Raw genomic sequence first — 22,471 nt, forward strand, 5'->3', positions numbered from 1 at the left:
TCCTGCTTTCCCAAATGATGCATTTCCCCTGCAGAGGACATGGTTGCTCAAAGCCCGTTGGGGTGGTCACACTGAGTCAGAGGGAAAACAAATCTGCTCAGTGCCGGCAGCGGGTGGCAGACGTCTGGGAAGAGCAATAGGACAGGGTACGCTGGGGACATCCTTTCCTGACATCCCTTACCAGGTCTTGAACCTTTGGCTACTTTCAGAAGCGGTTGGGTTTGGACTTTGCTGTGCAATAGGAGGTAATTTAACCCCTGAGCCCAGCGCTGCCTTTGAAAGGCTGAGAGCTACCTGCTCAGACTGCAGTCATTTAATCCAGTAGCAATCCATCCCAGGGGGACCTGGTTTAAGCAACCAAACAATTGAAACCTTGACAGGGTTGTGCTCAGCTACAGGCCCAACAAAATGTGCAGGGGTGCTCAAAAATATCCCCTGTGCCTCTGTCTTTGCTAATGCTGCTGCAGTGGAGGTCGCAGTCCATTGAAGCCCCCAGAGGACACAATCCCAAGCACTGATACTGGGTACAGTCTCACCCTTCAAACTATGTCCCCACTATCCCCATCCCACCAGCTGGGGAGAGGGATGAAGATTGTGGGTTTTTTCTTTTGAGGAGTTGCTTTTACTCAGAGAAAGATTAAACCCAAACACTTTGAATTCACTTAAACTGAAGGATGTGAAACCGGGAAGAATATCAGCAAAGTGGGTACTTCACCAAGGCTCCACTCACCCCCTTTCTCAATACCCTTTAAAAAAGTATCTGTGTAATCTCTGTACCTTGGGACTGAAAATCCACATTTCCATCAAAACCAATCTTCAATCTTCTGCATAATGAAAAGCTGCAGCCTTGCTCTTGAGGTAGGACTCCAGGAATGAGGAGACCTGGGCTTGAGCAGAGAGGTGGGGAAGGAGATATACTGCAGGGAGAACTTGTTGAGACCTGCTCTGCCGGGTAAAGGGCATTTTCCAGCCACCTCTCCTCCCACTGCTGCGACGTGCTGGAGGTGATTCATCTCCTTGGCTTGGTCTCAGGCAGAGCCGGGGCATCGTGAAGCTCTTCTGCAGTGAAAGTTTTCTTGGTCCGTAGAAGGAGTGCAGGAAGGTCAGGGAGCAATGGGGAGTGGATAACTGGGGGGACTGCTGCTTGATGCCAAAGAGATGTCTAAAAGAATAAGTGAGCCTGGTCAGATTGATGCAGGTTTCATGCCATAGGCTCTGACTTCTGCAGGCTGGGGGGGAGCAAGCAGAGCTAGTATTAGCCAATACAGGAATAGAGCTCTCCCTAGATGCCAGGAGGGTGTAAAGCCTTGCTCAAGGTTGAGCTTGACACCTACAGCCTGGACCACTTGACCATCGATCCAGCTGGAGATACTGGTCTCGGTACCAATCCTGTTCTGTCTCTGCCTTTGCCTGGTGCTGAGCTTCACAGCCTGCAGCATTTTGTCAGAGCAGGTCCGGCTTGCAGAGCCGTGACAGCTTTCCTAGGGTAGAAGGGAATGGTGCATGTCTGAGGGTTTCACAAGGAGCCAAACACTTCTTCTTCAAGGTGGGCTTTGCCAAACGCAGTTCAAATTACACCTGATGCTTTGGGCTTCCAGCCCGTGTCTCTAACACTACTTCCAAGGAAAACTGGAAACTGTGAAGTTTGCATTGGGGTAAAAAAGTCAGTTCATCTCCATCAGGTGCACCCATGGTCTCCATTACCTGGGGAGTTGTCCATGCAATGACCTGGTTTTTGCTCCCTGCTGATTTCCCACTGTAAGGTACCCTGGATCCACGGTGCGTGCCTGTGGGATGGGTTGTGACCATGGCTCAATGTCTGATTCTTGGTTCAAGCCATCTGCAATGAAGTCAATCACAACACAGGGCACGGAAGTGGGGTGCAAGGTATGATGAGAGCTGGCATTTCTGCCATGAGGCTCACCGTGGGCTAGAAAACAAAAATAGAGTTTGATTCACTCACTGCCAGGTCTGTTTTTCCCTCTGCGCTCTAGGGAGATTGTCATGTCCCATCTTCCCTCCCTCTCCCCCCTCCACTTAGTTGCCAGTATTTATTTTCCTTCTCAGGTCTATTCCATAACATGAACAGCATGACAGAAACATGGCAGTTCTGGTCCAAAAAGCAGCATCAGCAGCCCTGGGAGGGAGAAGTGTGCTGAGAGCAGGAATTCTGTTTATGGAGGTTTCAGGCTCCATCCTGCATTGGAATAAACCCCATAATTTTGCAGTTCTTGAAGAGAAAATTCTCTTCCTCCCACCTCCTTTGCTGCCGCCAAAATCTCTTTGTGTGGCTCAAAACATTTAATTTGCATTTCTGATGTCTTCATTATTCTGTACTTGGACACGAAAACTACAAAACCTCTGAAATGAAAAGGCTCCCTGAAACTATCATGTCATTGCCATGCTGCAAAGTGGTGAAGGAAGAAGCTTTGGCTGTGAATAACCCTCCCCTTCTCCCTCGGCGGATCCTTCTTCCTCGTCACTCTGACTACATCAGTCTAATCCAAAGAGGCATTTTGCGCCCCCTATCATCATATTCCACCCAAATATACCCCCATGAAGCTTTCTCAGACCAGTCTTCAAAGCACCCTTCACCCACCCAGCCCCTGTGCTGGTGCACTTTCATCCCATGGGTCCCGATAGACAAACCCCTGTCCCACATGTGAGCCTGTGCTCTCCTGGCAGACCTAAACTCTGTTTGGCCTCCAAGTAAGATGCTGAAGCTGGAATGCTCCTGGTGCTCTTTGGGCATGGCTGGGAGGGGATGAGTGTGGCCACTGCAGGTTGCATCTAACACTAGCTGAATGTAGAACAATGCTGATGGGACTTTGGGACCATTTGGATCTGCTCCAGGTCTTTCTATGTCAATGCCTACTCCAATGGCATTCACCAACCTCATATTTCATAGGTGTCTCTCTGAAGCCACTCGTTTGGCTCATTAGTCCCTAATCACACCACTGGGCACAGCCCAGCAGTGCTCTGACCTTCCAGGGCACAAGACATTCCTCAGGCCATGCCATGTGCTTGCTGGTGAGGCTTTTATCCTCTTCCCTCGGGGCTGTTCAAACTTCCCTTTCTCATTTAGAATCTGGGTTTGTGCTTTGATTGCTCTGCAATTGCCTGCTCTGGGCATGCTGGCCCCACTGCCCCTCTAGGGAGTACATCCCACCTTTGGGAGTTATTCCTTCTGCTTCCAAAATTCCCTCTTCCTTCCTGAGCTCTGCTCCATCCTCTGCACCCTGCAGGTCCCACATCCTGCCTGATCTCTTCTCCTGCCTCTCACTCAAACGCGTGCTGTTGTGCCAGACCTTGCTTTAACCCTCAAGGCAAGGAGTCTGCAGCAGCATGTTTTCATAGAATCCCAGCCTGGTTTGGGTTGAAGGAACCGTAAAGCTCCTCCAGCTCCAACCCCTGCCATGGACAGGGACACCTTCCACTGGAGCAGGTTGCTCCAAGCCCCTGTGTCCAACCTGGCCTTGAACACTGCCAGGGATGGGGCAGCCACAGCTTCTCTGGGCACCCTGTGCTAGTGCCTCAGCACCCTCACAAGGAAGAGCTTCTGCCTCAGAGCTCATCTCAATCTCCCCTCTGGCAGGTTAAAGCCATTGCCCTTGGCCTGCCTCTACAGGCCCTTGTCCAAAGCCCCTCTCCAGGTTTCTTGTAGAACCCCTTAAGGTATTAAGGTTTTCCAACGTTGCTGTGAGCCCAGGGGGCATGATAGCAAAGAAATATTAACTTGTGAGGATGCAGTGGCCTCTGGAATATGGTTTTCTGTGGGGCAAAATAAAGGTGAGGCAAGAGCCATTTACCCCAGCCTCTAGCACTAGACAGAGAAGCAATGTGTAGTGCAGCCTTGCAGCCGTCTCCAACGACACACCAGGAGATGGGCACAAAGTAAGGTGAAGTTATTTGTCTCCCAAAGCTCAGACCAAACAAGGTGTGCACCTGTGAGCTTCTCAAGCTCAAGTGTAGGGTTTTCAGCCCCAGGAACAAGGGTCTGGGGGAGTCCATCCCCATGGTCACAGCACAGAATGCTGCTATCAGCATGAGAGCTGTCATCCAAAGTGTGGACAGAAGCATCCTTATCTGTTCACCCAAACTGGCCCCGGGGATTGCAGCAGCTAGCACTATGTCTGCCTGGGAAATCAGAGAGATTCTTCTGCCAGGCAAATTCAAAGGAGCAAAGTGACAAACTTTCTTTTTTGCTCATTATTTTTTCAGTTTCCTTTTTGGAAAAGCTTTGGAGGGATTTCAGAAACGGCTGCCTCAGCAGCATTGCTCTGTGCACTGCAACATCATCAAATTAGTCAAAAGCAAACAGTGGTGACTCTCATTTCTCCCCACAGCCAGATGCACTTCCTGAGGTGAGGCAGCATCCACAGCTCTGACTTTGTGCCACTGGGGGAGGGCAGGATTCCTCTTGCTTTTTTTAAGTAACAGATTTTGCTTCCAGAACAAAAGACGACTTCAAACACAGTCCTTTCCCAAAAACCTGCTCTGAACCCAAGAGGTCTTGCTGATAGTATTTAATAGATCTGGCAGCAGGTCAGAGAGGGGTCTCGGGAACCTGGATCTGGGCTTTGGGAAAGATCATTCAAACAAGTATCTCCAAGGACACATCTTCAGCATTGCTTCCAATGCCCCAAAGACTATAAAGGGGTGATTTTAATGTCTCCAGAGGCTGCGGGAGCTAAGGGCAAGCTCCCCTCTTCCCTGTGTGGCTGCAGATGGGGCTACTTCCATAGCAGCTCCCTGGAGGGGTCCAACCTGACTGCCTTGAAACACCCCTTAGGGGAAATGCATCCTCGCCATTGCTTATCGGGAACCCTTTTGGGCTCTCCTGTTGATAAAGTGCTTTTGGAAACATTATTTGGAGGCTGAGCTGGGGCACAGTGTTTTGCCTATCCTGCCTGCCTCCTTGAGTGTGTGAGCAGCATCCTTGTGTGAATGGGGCAGGTCACCCTGTGTCTCTTCTGGGTACCAGGGAAGCCAAGACGAGAGGAAAATAACTTATGCAAAAGACTCTGAGCTCACAAACAAGAAACAGGAAGGAAATATTTGTAAAATGAAGCAATTGATGGTTTTTATGTCTTTTTCCCATCTGGGTGAGGACTGGGGTGAGGCTGTGGCTACTCTGAATGGGCTTTTCTCTCCCTGTCTCTCTCTGAAAGACAGAGGCGGATGCTCCTGGACATCCTCATCCGGGAGAGATCTGCACTAGCTCAGCACAGGGCACGCACCCGTGGTCATGCAGTTAATCAAGAATAGCAATACACAACCCTTTCTGCCCCTGTGGCAAACATGCAACGGGATGTGGAGCATTTGCTTCTGAGCATCCAACCTTCAATGCCTATCCAGACTTCACTCCTCCTCAGGATGGTGCATCTCTCTGTTGGGTGATGCTCGAGGCCAGTGAATGGGAGTGGGGCCCTGCTCCAGCAATACTTGTAATACACAAAGTAGCCAGCTACAGCGATGACTTAATTCAAGCATCTGGTCCTTTTCCCTGCCGTTGGCACAGGTTGCAACATTTATGGCTTTGCTGGTGTGCAGACAATGAGATCCCGCACACTGCCTCCCAGCCGAGAACTCCGGCTGCTGCTGCCGATTGATGGATTCCTCTCCAAGGTTCCCTCATGTCATCAAACACCCATTTGGACAGGTTTTAAACAGGCAAACACCTTCCTGGAAACAGCAGGTTGTGCCAGGCGCCTGCAGGCATGTGCTCTGTGTCATTCTGGAGGTGCCTGTGGGATATCTGGCACACTGGGCTCTGTCTGCCCAAGCCTCTCCTGGCTGCATGGAGGTAAAGGCTGTGTCCCTGGAGAGACATCGTGGTCCTCCTGGAGGCAGGTTCCCTCTGCTAAGTCACAGGCACCAGTAAAGACAAGGGATTTCTTCCGTTGTCTTATGGATTCAGTGCTTGTGTCTTGATTTCTTGATGGAAGTTGTAAACGCTTCGTCCCTGACAGTTTTCAAGGCTGGGCTGAATGGGGCCTTGGGTGACATGGTCTAGTGGAAGCTGTCTCTGCCCATGGCAGAGGGTTGGAACTAGATGATCTTAAGGTGCTTTCCAACCCAAACCATTCTATGATTCTTTAATTCTATGATTTTGGGCCAGCTATGGGAGCAGCACTTTGGAGTACTTGTAGCACTGTAGCATCAGCTACAAGAGATGGCTCCTGTATGCCCATCATTTCGTGTGCTCACTGGCTTGGTGTTGACCTGCCTCCACTCTCCCTGATACGATGGGGCTGAGAGCAAGAGGGTAGGATTGTGCAGCCATGGAAATGAGTATTCTCTGGGATATTTAATAGCTGGCCTTAACTTAGGGGGAAGAGTCAGATTTGCTGAATATGTCCTGCTAACTCTGTGTCTTGCTGCTAGGGATTCTCTAGATGGAGCTAAGCTGGATGTGTCAAGAGACCCTCAAGCTTCCCCTTTTGATGGGCTGATAAGGAGCAGAGTGGGTATTGTGTGGTTCATGGTTGTTCCCAGCCCTGGGGGACCTGTGTGGCTGCCAAGTGCTCCCAGCAGTGCCGTGAACATGCAGCAGAGAGCCAGGACCTGTTGTCTTTGGCTGTGGTTGTGTGGTGTGATGGGTGGAGTTTCTTGTGCTTTATCTGATTGAAACCGTTCCATGTATTAGTAGCAGTCAAATCACAAAAGAACAGCTTTTATGGCTTGGGGGGGAGGCATAGAAAACTCAGTAGAAACTGTCCCTATGTAGAAACTGTACTGTCTTTCTACTGTCCCTCAGTAGAAATAGTACCTCCTCGCTTTCACCAAGCTGGCCACTATCACCCTAAGGCAGCCGTTGCTTGGAAGGTGTCCAGGAGCAGAGTAATATTTTGGCAGCTGAAAACTGCTCTGTAAAGGCAGAAAACATACAGAAAATCTAGTGCACAGGGAGATCATTTTTAAGTGAAGTGTTTTCCTTAAACTGTTCCTAAAGATATGAACTGAGGGGCAAGGAGGATTGTGAAATGGAATTTGTTTTGTATGTATGCATCTTCCCATGGTGGTGTTAAAAGGTTGAGTTGGTGTGAATGATACCCTGAGTGTGAGTGTCCCACTTTGGTCAGTGCCCAAAGCCCACCGTCATTAATGGGAAGGCTCATTATTGACTTCAGTGGGCTTCTGGAAGACTTGCAAGAACTGACAGCAGGAGCAAAGCAATTGCCAGAGCACTTTACCTCGATGGTCTGTTGGGCAAGTGCAGTGTGGCTGTGAGCCATAGGGCTGTGCCCATCCTGGCCTGTGACCTGTGCACCTACAACCCATGGTGCTCCTTCCCACGTGTGGCCTCACCAGGGTGGTTGGCACCTTTGGTGTGGATGCCACAGCTTGCCTTCCCTGAATAGCCTGTCTCTAAACCCCATTTGTTTTTCTCCTTCGTGCAGGCTCATATGGCAGTGGTTTTCCGTCACCTGCTTGTATGGCATTTAACAGCCTCCCTGACATCCCATGGTACATTCCCCAGGCAAGGCGTGCGTGGTAGACTGTGGGCACCAGGAGTTACCCCAGCTCATGCTGGCGGTGTCCTCAGTCCCCCAGCCTTACCAACATCCTCTGTGGAGGCAATTCATCAGTTTGCTTAAGGAAAATCACTTGCACTCACCAGCCTTTGCAGCATCTCTAAAGGTCAGGAAGAAGAGAGATTGCTGTCTCTTCCTCCTGGGAGCCACCTATTTTTCCTTGGCTTATTTTTTCTCTCTTTGCTCATAAACACCAGCTGGTTTTGCTATGAGGTTTCACCATGAGATTTTGCAGCTGCAAGTGCATGCAGCTCTCCTTCCCCCAGCACTGTGCCTGCTTTCAAAGGGCTTCAACTTGCTATTTGGGGTTCAAAGGGTCCAGCGTGTAGAGCCAGTGTCAGGGCAGGGGTTTCCTGTTGTTTTGCAAGCACTGTGCTTGCTTGTGCAGCAGGATTTCTGCTGTGCTTGGATTGCCTTCGCCGTGGTGATTCATTGCCTTGGCCGAGGCAGAGCATTTCCTCCCCTCCTGCAGGGCAATGCGCGAGGTTTTGCTCCTTCGTGGGAAACAGCTGGAGCAGATCCTGGAGATACCACTCTGGGACCTGGCCCATGGTCCCGGCACCCAGCCTCTGACCCAAATGGTTTTTAACCCTTCAGTTTCAGGGAAGGGGAAAACAAGCTGCAGAAAGCCTTACCGGCCCAGATGGAGAACAACCGTGTCCTCGGTGACCTGTGGGGGAACAGCAACGTGCCCGTGGTCCTGAACAATCCGTACTCCGAAACAGAGCAGGTAAGATCCGATGCTTCACGCTGCTTTGGGTGGGAAAAGGGTTTGGGGGTACATAACCCATCCTGGGGGGCTCTCACACCACGGGCAACATGCAAGGACTATATGCACTACCCTAAAGGCCTTTGATCCCAAGAGCTGTTAGTTGATGTGGCATAGATCCCATTTGAACGAAGCCGAATTCCCTGTGGCGCAAGCAGGGTATAGGTCACTGGAGAATGATGCTCTTCATCCCGGGGGCCAGATTGGGGTGGGAGCACAGGGACCAGGACTCTGACACCTCCCTTGAGACTGTTGTCTCTTTTTGTGGCTAAAAGCCGAGTTGCATCGTTGCAGTCGTTTTGATTCATATGATGGTAATTTGATAGAGCACTTCAGATAATGTGCTGTACGGTGCCTTTTCATCTCCTCACATTCCACAGACATAAACTCTCAGGCTTCCTTGTCAAAAAGGGATTAAGGCCCCGTTTGTAGCGAAGCCAGAGACGTAAAGGCAGACCCTGCCAGGCCAGAAAGATCACCTTGGGAAAAGCATGACTTGTGTGAGCACTGCCAAACATGTTCCAGCAAAAGTGTCTCCCTGATGGGATTAAACAGCATCAGGGCAGGACACGGGGGACCAGTCTGGGGACCACTTGGTCTCCTCACCCCACTGTTTTCCTCAGGGTGACATAGTAAGGACTGTTTTCCAGGGAAGGGGGAAAAAGTGATTTAGTGGTCACATGAAGACTTCTGAGCAAGTCACTGTTTCCTCAGCACAGGAATGTCCTCAGCAGATACCTCTGGCTGACGTCTCTTCCCAGCTTCCATGAACTGCAATGCAACATCTGTTGCTGACATGCCACATGCAGACCTCCACGGGGTGGGTGCCTCTCGTGGTGTGGTTGACACCTAGATGCTGAGGTGCTGGACCAAGCAGTGTCCACCAGCACCTCCCAGGCCACAGCTCTGAGGATGTTTTCCCATTTCTGCAAGATGCCAAGCCAGAAGCACAGGGGGTGAGGTCACATGAGGTCCCTTCATGACCATGGAGGTGACATGGTCTTGGCTGTGGTGGTTTAACTCTGCCCACACCTTCCTCCTCCCTGTGCCAGCAGCACCACTGTTTCTTCTGGGACTCCTGAGCAGAGCAATGTTCACATCCATTCTTGCAGCACACACAGTGCTGGAGACTCATTGTGCGGGTGCTGATGAACATGACGGCAGCTGAGATGATACTCCTGACCATGCCAGATTTTCTGCATGGCTTTAACCAACCTGTTTGGATGCTTAGATGCAGTTGGGAGCTTATTTCTATCCTCCCCTTGCCTGCATGTAGCTCAGGATTGTAGCCAGGTCTTCCTGCAGCATAAACAACCTTATGGTGAGTATCATCCCACACACAGTTGGGTGCATCCAAGAGCTGCATCACCCTTTGTTCAGCTGTTGGAGAGATGTCCCTGGGCAGCCCCATGTCCCACCACATGGTTAATGCAGTGTGGCAGGTATCACGAGCCCATCTCGCCCAAGGACAGGTCACAGCTCTGGTCCCTTTTCCCCAGCTCTGGAAAGACACTGTCTTCCTGCCTCCTTCTCTAAACTCCTTGCGTGTATGTGTCTGTTACTATAAGTACTTTATAACCTTCTGTGTTCAGAGCTTAATTTCTCTCCGTGTAAGGGCTGCCAAAACTCCCAGTCTTAAGCTGCTACTAAACTCTTAGGAGTTTTTTTTCCCACTAGATACGTAGCTTTCTTTTTATCCTCCTTATCCCCAAATCAATGTGCCTGTTCTTCTGCAGGCAGCTTGGGTTTTCCCTCATGCTTCCTGCAGTCATTCCCCAGGGCTGCATGCGGTCAAGGCAACTGAACTTCTTGCAAGCAGCAATAACTACTGTGAACACAGGGACAAGCCAAGCAAAATGTGAGCTTTTCATACACATTGTTCTTTGCAGCAGGATTTGGTGGATTCGCTTGGCCAGGTGGGGAATGTTCACTGAGGCTCGTAATAAGGTGCTGAAAGACCCGTTGGGCATTAATCCACATCCCTTGTTTCTTGCAAAATTGGGCAGTGTGTTTTGCTTGTTTCCCAGGAGCCCAATTCCCCGGCCCTAAACCTGAGTGATGGCAAAATGCTGTGACTGCACCAACCCAGGTCCTGCATGAGCCCTGTTTCAGTCCACACGGATTGATTTGTTAGGAGCTCCAGGGTAACTGTGGGTGTGTTTGTCCATGGAGCTAGGAGGGGAAGGGAGCCATAACAGCACCACGCCTGTAAGGATGATTTACAGCTTTATAAAAGAAAAAACCCACACTTTCAGCCAGTGGGGTTAATGCAGTCTGGAAGGAAATGTCAGCATGACAATAGATGGAGAAGAGAAGCTGCATGGAAACCTTAGAGCAGCTGCCAGTGCCTAAAGGGGCCAACAAGAAAGCTGAGGAGGGACTCTTCATCGGGGACTGCAGTGATAGGACAAGGAGTGGTGGGTTCAAACTGAAACAAGGGAAATTTAGGTGAGATAAAAGGAAGAAATTCTTTACTGTGAGGCGCTGGCACAGGGTGCCCAGAGAAGCTGTGGCTGCCCCATCCCTGGCAGTGTTCAAGGCCAGGTTGGACACAGGGGCTTGGAGCAACCTACTCTAGTGGAAGGCGTCCCTGCCTGAGGCAGGGGTTGGAGCTGGATGAGCTTTAGGTCCCTTCCAACCCCAACCAGGCTGGGATTCTATGATATTTATGACCTGGGCTAATGCTGCAGACCTCATCCATCCACAGTCAGTGCATTTCAGCACGGCAATACATGCTCCTGAAGCGCAGGTAGGAAGGAGGAGGAAGGCTGAGGACCTGTAAAGCTCACTCGGGTCTCCAGAAAGGGGGGTGCTCCCTGTCATTCTGGCCTCAGGAAGCACCCAGGGCTGGGTGCATTTCTCCCCTGTGCCTGTAAGAGCTCAGACAGCTCCCAACCTTCACACTGACGGTAAGTGCTACCACACTCCCTTGTAAAAGATGTTTGCATAATGCATGTGCGCCCCGACTGCTGCATCAGTCTCTCTGTTTGTCCCACTCTTGAGTCACTAACATTGCAGCTGCCTAATTAGAACAAGAAAAGACCTCACGCAACCTCCCTGACAGAACCAGGGGTAATGTTTGGCTTCAGCTTTGCCGTGTGGGAAGGCAAATACACACAGAGAGCTCCTTCCCAGTCTCTTCTGGGTGTCCCTGTCTCCACAGCTGCTCTGTGATGTGGTTGCTAGGCCTGGCATCTCTGCTTCTTGTAGGTGGTGTCTCCTTTGCTGCTCCAGCCCAGCTGGCATCCTAAGGATTCAGCATTCTATCATGACCTTCTTTCAGCAAAGATTCACATTTTGCCAGTTCCTGCATGGAAAAGACAAAAGGAAAGGGAGTAGCTTTGAGAGAGGTTTAAAGTAGAATGTGGGCAGATGTTAAGCAGCTATTCTCCACCAGCTTGGATTCTTGCTCCACAGATCATTGCTACAGCCGGATTCATAATATGGTCTTGTCCCATACCTGCTCCAGCAAGATGTTGTTTAGCAGCACACCTCCTAAGCTACACTGATGCCCTATCTGCAAATCAAAGCTAACTCAGAATAAAAAGGTGATTCTGGATAGAAGCAGCTATGCTTTCTGCTTGGTACTTCCAATTCCTGCCTGGCAGGTGGAGGTACAGGTGAGGAGTTGGTTTGTTGGCATTTCTGAGCAGCAGTTCTCAGCTATGTTCTGCCAATCTCACAGAGCTGTTCTGAGCAATCACGCTCAGAAGGGAGGTGGTAGATTGTCCCCCATGGTCCTAAGGGTGGCTCAGGTTGGTTCAGAGAGTGGAGGATGCTGTTAGTGGCTCAAGAAAGCATAAAACAAGCAGAAAAAAATAGCCAGAAACTGCCATAATTCAGGTCAGATTCCCCAAGAATGAAAAGAAAAAAACTCCAAAAACCCACCTTAAAAATAGTGCTTTTCCAGGACTACATTTAGGAGGCTCTTTTTACTTACAACTGGTTCTGAGCTGTACATGAAGTACTATATTTGTTTTCTGCAGCATGGAAAAGGGAAGCTGAGATCCACTGAGTGGTCATCTGGCTTCAGGGGCTAGAACTTCAACCGTTCGGAGGGAAGATCAGGGGATTTGTGACATGAGGGATGTTGCAGAGACCCGTGACAGCATAGCCTGAGGGTGTGCAGAGAGTGGCTTTTGGCAGCTACGAGGACCAAAGAGCACCCTACCAAGGGGTCAGGAGTAAAGCTCTCCCTCCTCCTCTATTCTTTGTCTCTTGCTCCCAGTGTATGCTTTCAGTGCACAGTATCACACTGTGAGCCTCAGGCTGCTTGACAGCAAAATCCCTGTTTTCTGGGAGAAAGAATGTGGAACATATGGTAGAAACAAGGACTAGGCAAAAAATAGGACCAACATTGCCACCAGGGCAATGCAGTGGTGCTGCATCAGTCTTGCAATCAATCAGGCATCATTCTGCTTGAGAAGAGCAGAGCAATCCTCTGCCTGGCAAAGTAGTTAGTAAATAAGTTAGATCTGGAGCCTCATCTGCTTTTGTCATCCTTTTGGCCCCTGTTGCTTCCCGTCCTGGGTTTGTTCATCAGCAAAAGTGCTTGTTTTGGAGCATGAGCTTCTTCCACTGTGTGCTGGCTCTTCACTTGGTCCTTCAGGCGGTAATATACTGATTTATACTGTTGCTGCCAGTCCATGGGCTGCAACAGCGACATGAGCCCAGAATCACCAAAAAGGAGGGTGAGATTGCACAGCACTGCTGAAGGGGGTGCCGCCTTTAGCAAACGTTGCAGGATTAGAAAGGGACACAAGCTCCAGGGTTCTCATAGGAGGGCTACATCAATTCTTGGTCCAAGCCCAGATCTAATTTACAGGGATGGAAGCCTTTAAGAGGTGCCAAATATAAGCAGGTTTTGATAGGATGCTTTGGTGTAGGCTTAGGTCTCCCCTGCAGCAACACCATTGTGGTTGTGGTGGCTGATTTACATCCTACTATAAGACATGAATCCTACAAGATTCCCTGCTTTCCAGGCCACTGCCCCATGACACGCCAGCAGACACTGATTGCTCTTTAAGTGTTTAAGTGCTCGGGGAGAATAAGGGTCACAGTAGAACTGGTAGATGTTTATCCATGACAACACATGCAAACACAAGCACTTGCAGCCAGCTCTTCTCATTACAAGCTCTCTGCTGGCTGAGGCTCTTCCTTTTGTTGGCATATAGATGTGCTGGATGAGCACACCATGACACAGAGTAGCAGGGAGGGCTGGAACTTCAGAGCTGAGACTGAACTAACTGTGCATAATCCAGCAGCCCTCCTGTTGCATAATTTATTCATCCTTATCCCTATGATCTCCCAGCATTGATATCAAAGGAGATGTGCCTTTGGCTTGCTCGGAGGAACAACTGGCTGTTAGCTCTATCTCAGTGCTCCTATTAGTTTGGCACATGCAAAACCTGAGCAGGTGATGCTCCTTAAAATGCTCCTTAAAAAGAAACATCTAATACATTTTACAGGTAAGTCTTCCACTGAGAAACCTGAACAAAATGTTCTTCTCTAAGTGACTTCTATCTCTGTTTTTAACTCCTCTTCTACAGGTTTGGCTGTCCTGTAAACAAAGATGACTTCTCAGTTGCATTGGGAGTTGGTTGCTCAATTGTAGGATCCCAAATGCTGCCAAATATTTAGATCATGTACCTTGTCTCATTATATTATCACCAGGATTTAAGTGCAGGCATCCACTAATACAAGATGTTGCTTGTTGTGACCTTTTTTTGTATCTCATTGATGAACACTAACCTTGTGCCTGGTTTTCATGTTGTCCAGCCTCCACCATCCGGGCGGCAGTCCCCAACCAAGCACACAGCGAATGGAAGTCCATCCAAATGCCCACGGTTTGTGAAGATCAAGAACTGGGAGACAGGCTCCGTGCTTCACGACACCCTGCACCTAAAGACTGCAATGGTGAGTAGAGTTGGTAGCACTGGCCAAAAGTTGTCTGAGTACAATGGAGTGTACTGAGACCCAACTGTCTGTATCGGGTGGGACAAGAGATGAACTGCACAGGCTTGAGCTGTCTTACACAACGTTACGAATAGGTATGAAAACAAGCAAGCTGGAAATGTCCCTGTTTGGGACACATAATCAAAAGTGCTTTAGTAACGCAAGACACGCTTGTCTCCTTCTGTCCCATCAGGCCACTGCGTGCACAGAGCAGATCTGCATGGGCTCAGTAATGACTCCGAGCCAGCATGTCCGCAAGTCAGAAGATACGAAGACAAAACAGGAGGTGCTCCTCTTAGCTAAGGACTTCATTGACCAGTACTACTCCTCTATAAAGAGGTAAGTAGTGGCTGGAGAATGTCACAGTCCAAAGCTGCTGCTTACACTGAGATGTCACACGTGATCTGATCTTTCACATTTGTGAGTCAAAGCAGGGTGAGACTGCATCACTGCTCTACAGTAGAGCTTCACTTTTAGTATTTGGTGTGTGTCTCTGTGCAAATTACTGACCTCTCCCATTTGCACTTGGTCATCCATTGTGTGACAGCACACACATGTGTATGTATATGTGCACACACGTGCTTAAGAAAGGAAAAACTAGCAGTATTCCAGTACCTAAAGGGGCTCCAGGAAACCTGGAGAGGGGCTTTGGACAAGGACCTGTAGGGGCAGGACAAGGGCAATGGCTTTAACCTGCCAGAGGGGAGATTGAGATGAGCTCTGAGGCAGAAGCTCTTCCCTGTGAGGGTGCTGAGGCGCTGGCACAGGGTGCCCAGAGAAGCTGTGGCTGCCCCATCCCTGGCAGTGTTCAAGGCCAGCTTGGACACAGGGGCTTGGAGCAACCTGCTCTAGTGGAAGGTGTCCCTGCCCGTGGCAGGGGTTGGAGCTGGAGGAGCCTTAAGGTCCCTTTCAACCCAAACCACTCTATGACTTTGTGAACTCGTGCCCAGCTGGAGAGCAGCAGGATTCCCTGCCTTGCACCTGACTGGGCAACTGCCTTCTCTTCTGTTTCCCATCCATGCAGATCTGGCTCCAAGGCCCACATGGAAAGGCTGGAGGAAGTGACCAAGGAGATTGAAGCCACTGATACCTACCAGCTGCGGGACACAGAGCTGATCTATGGAGCCAAGCATGCCTGGAGGAATGCAGCCCGCTGTGTGGGCAGGATTCAGTGGTCCAAGCTGCAGGTGAGCACCAGCTCCAGGTTGCTGGCCAAAGGATGCCCTGGAGTTTTGGACAGGCAAATCTTGCTCTTCAAGCAGAAGAGGGGAAGCACAGCACAGGAACAGTTATGGGTGTTCAGCACACAGCAGCTCTGCTCTCCTCAACAGCTTTGGGGGAGCATGGGATGGGAAGTGAGCAGGAGCTGGAAAAGCATCTGTGGGGTAGGTGGAGCTGAAGTGTCTGTGTCTGAAACAGGGCCAGCTAGAAGCTGATCGTCTAGAGAACGTTTTCCAACATCAGATACTGCTCCCATATCTTACAAGCTGCTTCCAAAACTATTGCTGGAGAGAGGCAGCAGGACACACTCATCCTCGGTACAGAGATGTTATGGCAGAAGCAGAGCTGGCTCAGTGCCGTTTGACCAGCTGGAAGCGTAGAGTAGGCTCTGAAGTGGTATCTCCAGTGGAATCCCGTGGTACAGAGATGACGTCTCCCTCTGTAACCTGGAACACAGCTCAAGTGCTGCTGAGCAATTCCTGCGGCTGCTTCACACAGTGTATATGCACTGCCTCGGGCCAGGAGGCTGAGCCTTTGCTCCCAGCTTCAGCTCTTCTCTTCCACTGTTTCTTTTGGCATATCTGAAACCTGGGGGGAGCTCTATCTGCAAGAAGCTGTCTTCAAGCCTCCTCTTGACCCTCTTACCTGGTTTCTCCATCCTTTTGTAGATGCCCCATCCTTGGCAGTGTTCAAGGCCAGGCTGGATAGGGCTTGGAGCAACCTGCTCTACTGGAAGGTGTTCCTGCTCATTGCAGGAGTGTTGGACTAGATGGCTCTTAAAGGTCCTTTCCAACTCAAACTAAGAATCTATGATTCTATGATTCTAATCTCTGATTCTCTATCCTCATAGTGTCCCTCGGACCTGACACCTATCCTATTTCAGCTTTAAATCTTGATCTTCAAGAGACAAAAAGCAGAAACCAAAACTGTTGGTGGACAAGCGACAGGTTGGGAGCACTAGACTGAGGAATATTTTGCCTCAGGAGCAGATGACTCACCTCTCCAAAGCAGAAGGGGCAGCTGCATTAGACATTCAAGTGTTGTATAAGCAGAGAACACACAATTACGGAGCTTTAGATAGCTATCAAGTCATGGTGGTATCTAGAGCTTTCCCTGTGCCGTGTTTCTTCTGCTTGGCTCTGTCCTAAGGAGCTGGAGCATCCTGTAGCATCACCACAATTGCTTCCATTCTTTCAGGTGTTTGATGCCAGGGACTGCACCACAGCCCATGGGATGTTCAATTACATTTGCAACCACATCAAATATGCCACCAACAAAGGGAACCTCAGGTGAGCACCAGGGAATCACCAGGGTTTATAGCTGAAGGCCTCTGGATTTGTGTCAGCCCAGCTCTGGACCCTGCTGACATTGTCTCCTTTAGCAGCGATTGCACAGCAGGAGAGTTGTGGCCAGCACCTTTCCTGGGAACCTTTAGAGGGATATCAAGCGAAGGTGTCCTGCTGGTCCAAGTATGTCACTACTTGCTCTCTGTGGGACCTCAGGGGTCCAAATCTTTCTTCTTTCCCATATTCTGCATCAAAAGCTGAGCATGAACTGCTCTCCAAATCTGTCTGAAGCTCCATGTTAGCAGCCAGCTTCTGCCTGGAGCTGAGTTGCTGGAAACATCCCAGAGCTGGAGCACACTTGGCCACGACTTCTTCCAGTGAAAGAAATACAATAGACGTTTGGGGCTTACCCAGGGCAGCACCTTTCCCCACAACACTTCCTCTGACAACCCCTGCTCTTCCTTCCAGATCTGCTATTACCATCTTCCCGCAGCGGACGGATGGCAAGCACGACTTCCGCATCTGGAATGCCCAGCTCATCCGCTATGCCGGCTACAAGCAGCCTGATGGCACTATCCTGGGAGACCCTGCAAACGTGGAGCTGACAGAGGTACCTTCACCATACCTGGCAGAGGCTGTATCCATCCTTCCTGGGCCCCGTGGGCTGGTGGGGACATGCATCCTGACCATCCCAGGAGGAAGGAGGGTTCTAGGTCAAGCAGTGGAGCTGCATTTGTTTCACCCTCAGATGTTTTCCCAGGAATAAAAGCTGTTTCTGCAGCACTGAAAGACTTTTCTCTCCTTCTCCTTTTGCTGAGAAGGGGTCACTTCACGGTGCTGAAAGAATTGTTGCAGGAGGATGTATGACCTTGGCCAGTGGGGATCACAGCTGAGATTTGCCTTGTGCTGCCGCCTGCACAGCACCAGTGCTCTGCTCAGCTATTCCGAAACCCCTCTGCTTTTCTCACCCCTTTTCTCCCTCACCATTACAGGCACAAGGAGCATTTTCAGAGCATGATCCTACCTGGGGATCTAGTTCTAAGCTCATTTTCACTCCAGTTCCCCCTTACTTGGCCAGGGGTTGGCTGTGACAGGCATCCCTTGGATGGAGGTTATTACTCAACCATAAGGGCTGAGCAGAGGTTAGGAGACCCTACTCTGTGCCATGCAACTCCCTGCCCATAATGCCTGAAGAGCAGGTGACTTGCTGGGACTTCTAACCCCGCCTTTGTTTCTCCTGTAGATCTGCATTCAGCAGGGGTGGAAGGCACCACATGGGCGCTTCGATATCCTGCCTCTGCTCCTCCAAGCCAATGGCAATGATCCAGAGCTCTTTGAAATCCCTCCAGAGCTCGTGCTGGAGGTGCCCATCCGACATCCCAAGTAAGTCAGAGTAAGCCCCGAAACTGGGGATCAGGGGGACTGAGACCGTCCGGTTTCACCCCAAGCCATCTCCTGTGCTTGGCCTTTCATTGCCGTGGCTTGGGTGCTTGACCCAAGACCGTCTTCTAGGTCTTCCCTCCACTCTGATGTAAATCTGGCAGAGCCTGCAAGTGGAAAGCAAGTTGTGTCCTTGTCTCAGGGCTGGTTTCCCAGGACTTATGCCACCCTGTGACATCCTTATCGTAGAATCAACCAGGTTGGAAAAGACCTTTAAGATCAACGAATCCAACCTTTATCCCAGCACTGCCAAGGCCACCACTAACCCATGTCACTAAAGGCCTCATCTACATGTTTTTGAACACTTCTAGGGATGGTGATTCCATCACTGCCCTGGGAAGCCAGTTCCAATGCCTGATATAATCACTTTCTCCCTAGAAATAGCTCCTAGGGGAGGTATGATCTTCAGGAAGCATTCTGCTCGCATGGTGGCTGGTAGCAAAGTGACCTCCTCCATTCCCTGCCTGTTGTATCCCAACAGGTTTGACTGGTTTAAGGACCTGGGCCTCAAGTGGTATGGCTTGCCAGCAGTTTCCAACATGCTCCTTGAGATTGGTGGCTTGGAGTTTTCTGCCTGCCCCTTCAGTGGCTGGTACATGGGCACAGAGATTGGGGTCCGAGACTACTGTGACAACTCTCGCTACAACATACTGGAGGTAATTCCCCCTCCTCGAGGAGGTCAGGGGCTCCTGGGGTGTATGAAGTTAATTGGGAGCAGGCAGGACATTGGCAGAGTGTTGCCTTGAGTGGGAGAGTGCAGGACATCCAAGTCTCCCTTAGATAGGGCAGTTATGTTCTTCTGGATGTGTGATGGGTGTGATGGGCTGCCAAGGGTTTTTGTTACCTATGGGGCCAGCTGGTATCTAACACAGCAAGTGTGATGCCTGTTGAGTCTTCTATGAGCCTTATGGATCAGCAGGGTTGACACAAGTCAAATGCTAAGACATGGTGGGGCTGAGATGTTGCTGAGACACTTGGTGACTCCTCAGGGACATGCCTGGAGCGCTCTACCATGACAATGCAAGGGGAGATGCTGGTGCAGGCAGTCTGCACCCATCAAGGGTGGCTCCTCTGCTGTTCCAAGGGGCACACTGTGTTAGCTGGAGGGGCTGCATCCCTCCCCAGTCACTTGGAAGCCAAAGGAGTGACAGCAAGTGTGTGTGTGCACATGGTCCACAGTGACAGTCTGGGCTAAGGACTCCAAGTAGAAGAAACAGGCTGAGAATGGATGGAGTTTGTGAGCAGCATGGAGGCATGAGGAGGAGGGTGCAGGGGATCTGCTCCTCCCAGCTCATGGATCACCACCATCTCCTGCTCCATCTCACAGACCCACCTATTTCTTCCCACAAAGAGCAACTGCTCTTGATGGCAGCATTTAGTCACCTTCCTGTGCTCAGGGGAGGAAGGGAGGCCAGGCTGGTCTCACTCCTGCCATGGAGAGGAAAAGGCAGGACCACATCTTCTCGGAGGAACGCAAAACGTCAGCCCTTTGTTGCAAGTGTGCTGGTCTTGGTTCTTGGCCATTACAATGTTCACCTTCTACCATGTTTTGTTACAGCAAGTGGCCAAGAAAATGAACCTGGATATGAGGAAAACCTCCTCGCTGTGGAAGGACCAGGCCCTGGTGGAGATCAACATTGCTGTGCTGTACAGCTTCCAGGTACACAACTAGCAGGACTTGGGTTTGTTTGGGTCAGGCTTGAGAGACACAGGGACTGGATGGGACAAGTATGGAGACATCCCCCCAAGGACAGTGACAGCTGATGCACTCAGCTGAAATTGGGCTGTGTCCTCCTAATTTTTGGCTGTTCCAGGAGCCTGCAGTGAAAGGTAATGATCTCTGTGGCCTGGATGTTGCAAGGACAGCATTAGCAGCATCTGAGCTCTGCTGGTCCAGAGGGAGTGCCCCGAGGGGGCAAGATCCAGCCCTTCTCTCACGAAGCAAGAGTTGGCCCAGGTTATTCCCTGGCAGTTCTCCCCTGGCCTATACTTAAAAGTTTAGTAGCAAAACTAGTCCTTGGCAACCCAGCTTCAGAGGGTGGGAGCTAGATCAGAGCTGCTGCTTGAGTTGTGCAAGCCATGAAAGAGTTTCCCAGGGGGCTGAGCAGAGGATGCTCCATCCCCTTCAATGCCATCCTCATCTTTGTCTGACCCATGACAAATAACAGGAGGAACAGGCATCCCATAGCACATCTACTCAGGAAGGACTAGGGCAGCTTTACAGCCTGCTTGGCAAGACCAGGGTCCTCTCCAAAGCTACAGTCCTGTAAGACCATGGGAGTGAGGAATATTTGAGTCAAACAGCTCCAATGTAAAATCTCAGCTTTAAATCTTGGATGTTCCCTTCTGGGATGTATTAACCCAGAGCTGTTGGCTCTGCTCTCTTTTCCCTCCAACAGAGCGACAAGGTGACCATTGTGGATCACCACTCAGCCACCGAGTCCTTTATCAAGCACATGGAGAATGAGTACCGATGCCGTGGGGGCTGTCCTGCTGACTGGGTGTGGATTGTCCCACCCATGTCTGGCAGCATCACCCCAGTTTTCCATCAGGAAATGCTCAACTACCGTCTCACACCCTCCTTTGAGTACCAGGTACTGTCTGCACCCTACCAGTTCCACCAGTGCTGCGTGCCCAAAGGTATAGCCAGAAGCAGGATGGGAGCTGCAGTTCAGAAGATGCAGGAAGGAAAGGGACACCAACTAATCCCTTCAACAAGCTGTCCCTTGGGGCAGTGAAGTCCATGAACAAGTCTCACTGACGTCTTACACCCCTAATGTAGTGTAATAACCCCCTAGATATTACACCTTTTCCCAAGACAATGGCGGTTTAGCCCTCCATGAGAATATGGGACACCTCAGGTGCCAACCTTCACCCTTGCATCAAGCAGGGCTCCTCCCTTTGCATTTTGCACTTTGATGGGTGGGTGAGGAAATGACCTGGTGGTCACTGTATCCTCATCTCTACAGCATCCAGGTTGTAGTGGATGGCTCTTGCCAGCTCAAGGATCCAAGAGTTTGATGGGGGGGCTCCTGCCAAGCAGCAGGATTAGATGCTGGAGTATTTAACACTTCAGAGCATGGGAAAAAGGCCCCAGAGCAAACACACCCTCATCAGCCAACCATCCCTGCTCCGGTGGCTTTCACACAATGTGACCTTTAGTCAAGAGCCCTTAAGGAACATTCACAAACCAGGAGCAGTCTGTTCATTTCTATAAGCATCCACCAGGAACCCTGATGGTTCCTGGCCCTGATTACAGACTCTGAGGGCACTGAGTTAGCTTCTGTGTGCTTGTTCCTTGCTTCAGCTGCCTCCTCTTCCTAAAGGGCCTCTTAGGAAAAGAAACTCAACCTGTGGGCTGGGGAGGGAAAGGAGCTGTTGCCATCACATCTCCCCTTCTGGTGTTGCCTGTGTTCTTTTTGCCTATTAATGCTTATTTCAGAGGGAAGAAAGCATTTGCCCAGATGCTGTTACAAGCCGGTAAGGTTTTGTGTTCATACTCCATTGCCCAACTGTCCCAAGAAACCCTGGAGCCATGATCCTTGAGGCTCCAGGGATAGGGACCTATACAGGAGGTGTAGAGGCCAGCTAGTGCTGTGGATACAGCATTTTCTAATGCTCTGATCACTGCCCATCAGCTGCTGCTGCTCTTCTCTCTCCTAGCCGGACCCCTGGAATACCCATGTCTGGAAAGGAGTCAATGGGACACCCACCAAGAAGAGGGCCATTGGCTTTAAGAAGTTAGCAAAGTAAGTACCAGTGGGTCTAGAAAGCCCTGGAGTGTTCATGGCCAGCCCTGGTTTTGGGCAGCTCTTGTTGCTGTGCTGGTTGATAGCACTATGCTTCAGATGTGTGTGCAGACTCATGGCTTGTGAGCCTGCATCTCAGGCCACCAGAGGCTTTAGCTGCCAAGGACAACTGGAGAAACAGGCAGTCCTCTGAACACCTCATTAGAGCACCAGAAGCTATGTGAGCAGGTGAATACCAGATGTTGCATTATAGTCTCTTCTCCCAGGCTGGTTCATTCTCCACTAAGGTTGTCTTCAATGCTGAGGAATGGCTTTCTCACTTTTGGGGGGTATATTGCCTGTTTCTCCTTTCACAGCCTCCTGGGGCAGAGAAATCACCCACCAATGGTCACCCACAGCACTGTTCATGCCGGCACAAGCAAGATGAAACCCACATCCATATTCCTCTTTTTGTCACTGATTCTTTAGCTCCATGAGGAGCACTTGTCTCCAGTGTGTGTCTAAACCTCCCAT

The 22,471-nt window shown here is 50.4% G+C and overlaps 1 protein-coding gene across 2 annotated transcripts in view; it reads left to right on the forward strand.

Moving 5' to 3' along the window:
• Nucleotides 1-22,471, forward strand: part of NOS1 (nitric oxide synthase 1 (neuronal)) — a 39,234-nt gene that overhangs the window by 2,153 nt on the left and 14,610 nt on the right. Inside the window, exons 2-13 of one of the 2 annotated variants that reach the window (XM_010013359.1) lie at nucleotides 7,177-7,187; nucleotides 8,168-8,268; nucleotides 14,086-14,223; nucleotides 14,456-14,601; nucleotides 15,287-15,449; nucleotides 16,681-16,772; nucleotides 17,238-17,379; nucleotides 18,013-18,152; nucleotides 18,691-18,865; nucleotides 19,768-19,869; nucleotides 20,609-20,803; nucleotides 21,873-21,958. In XM_010013359.1, coding sequence (XP_010011661.1) covers nucleotides 7,177-7,187; nucleotides 8,168-8,268; nucleotides 14,086-14,223; nucleotides 14,456-14,601; nucleotides 15,287-15,449; nucleotides 16,681-16,772; nucleotides 17,238-17,379; nucleotides 18,013-18,152; nucleotides 18,691-18,865; nucleotides 19,768-19,869; nucleotides 20,609-20,803; nucleotides 21,873-21,958 — 1,491 coding nt within the window. Of the gene's footprint in view, nucleotides 1-7,176; nucleotides 7,188-8,141; nucleotides 8,269-14,085; nucleotides 14,224-14,455; nucleotides 14,602-15,286; nucleotides 15,450-16,680; nucleotides 16,773-17,237; nucleotides 17,380-18,012; nucleotides 18,153-18,690; nucleotides 18,866-19,767; nucleotides 19,870-20,608; nucleotides 20,804-21,872; nucleotides 21,959-22,471 lie in introns of both variants that reach the window. The other variant, XM_010013358.1, reaches the window with a different exon arrangement.

Source organism: Nestor notabilis, unplaced genomic scaffold (assembly GCF_000696875.1).
Source record: "Nestor notabilis isolate BGI_N333 unplaced genomic scaffold, ASM69687v1 scaffold9974, whole genome shotgun sequence".
Classification (NCBI taxonomy): domain Eukaryota; kingdom Metazoa; phylum Chordata; class Aves; order Psittaciformes; family Psittacidae; genus Nestor; species Nestor notabilis.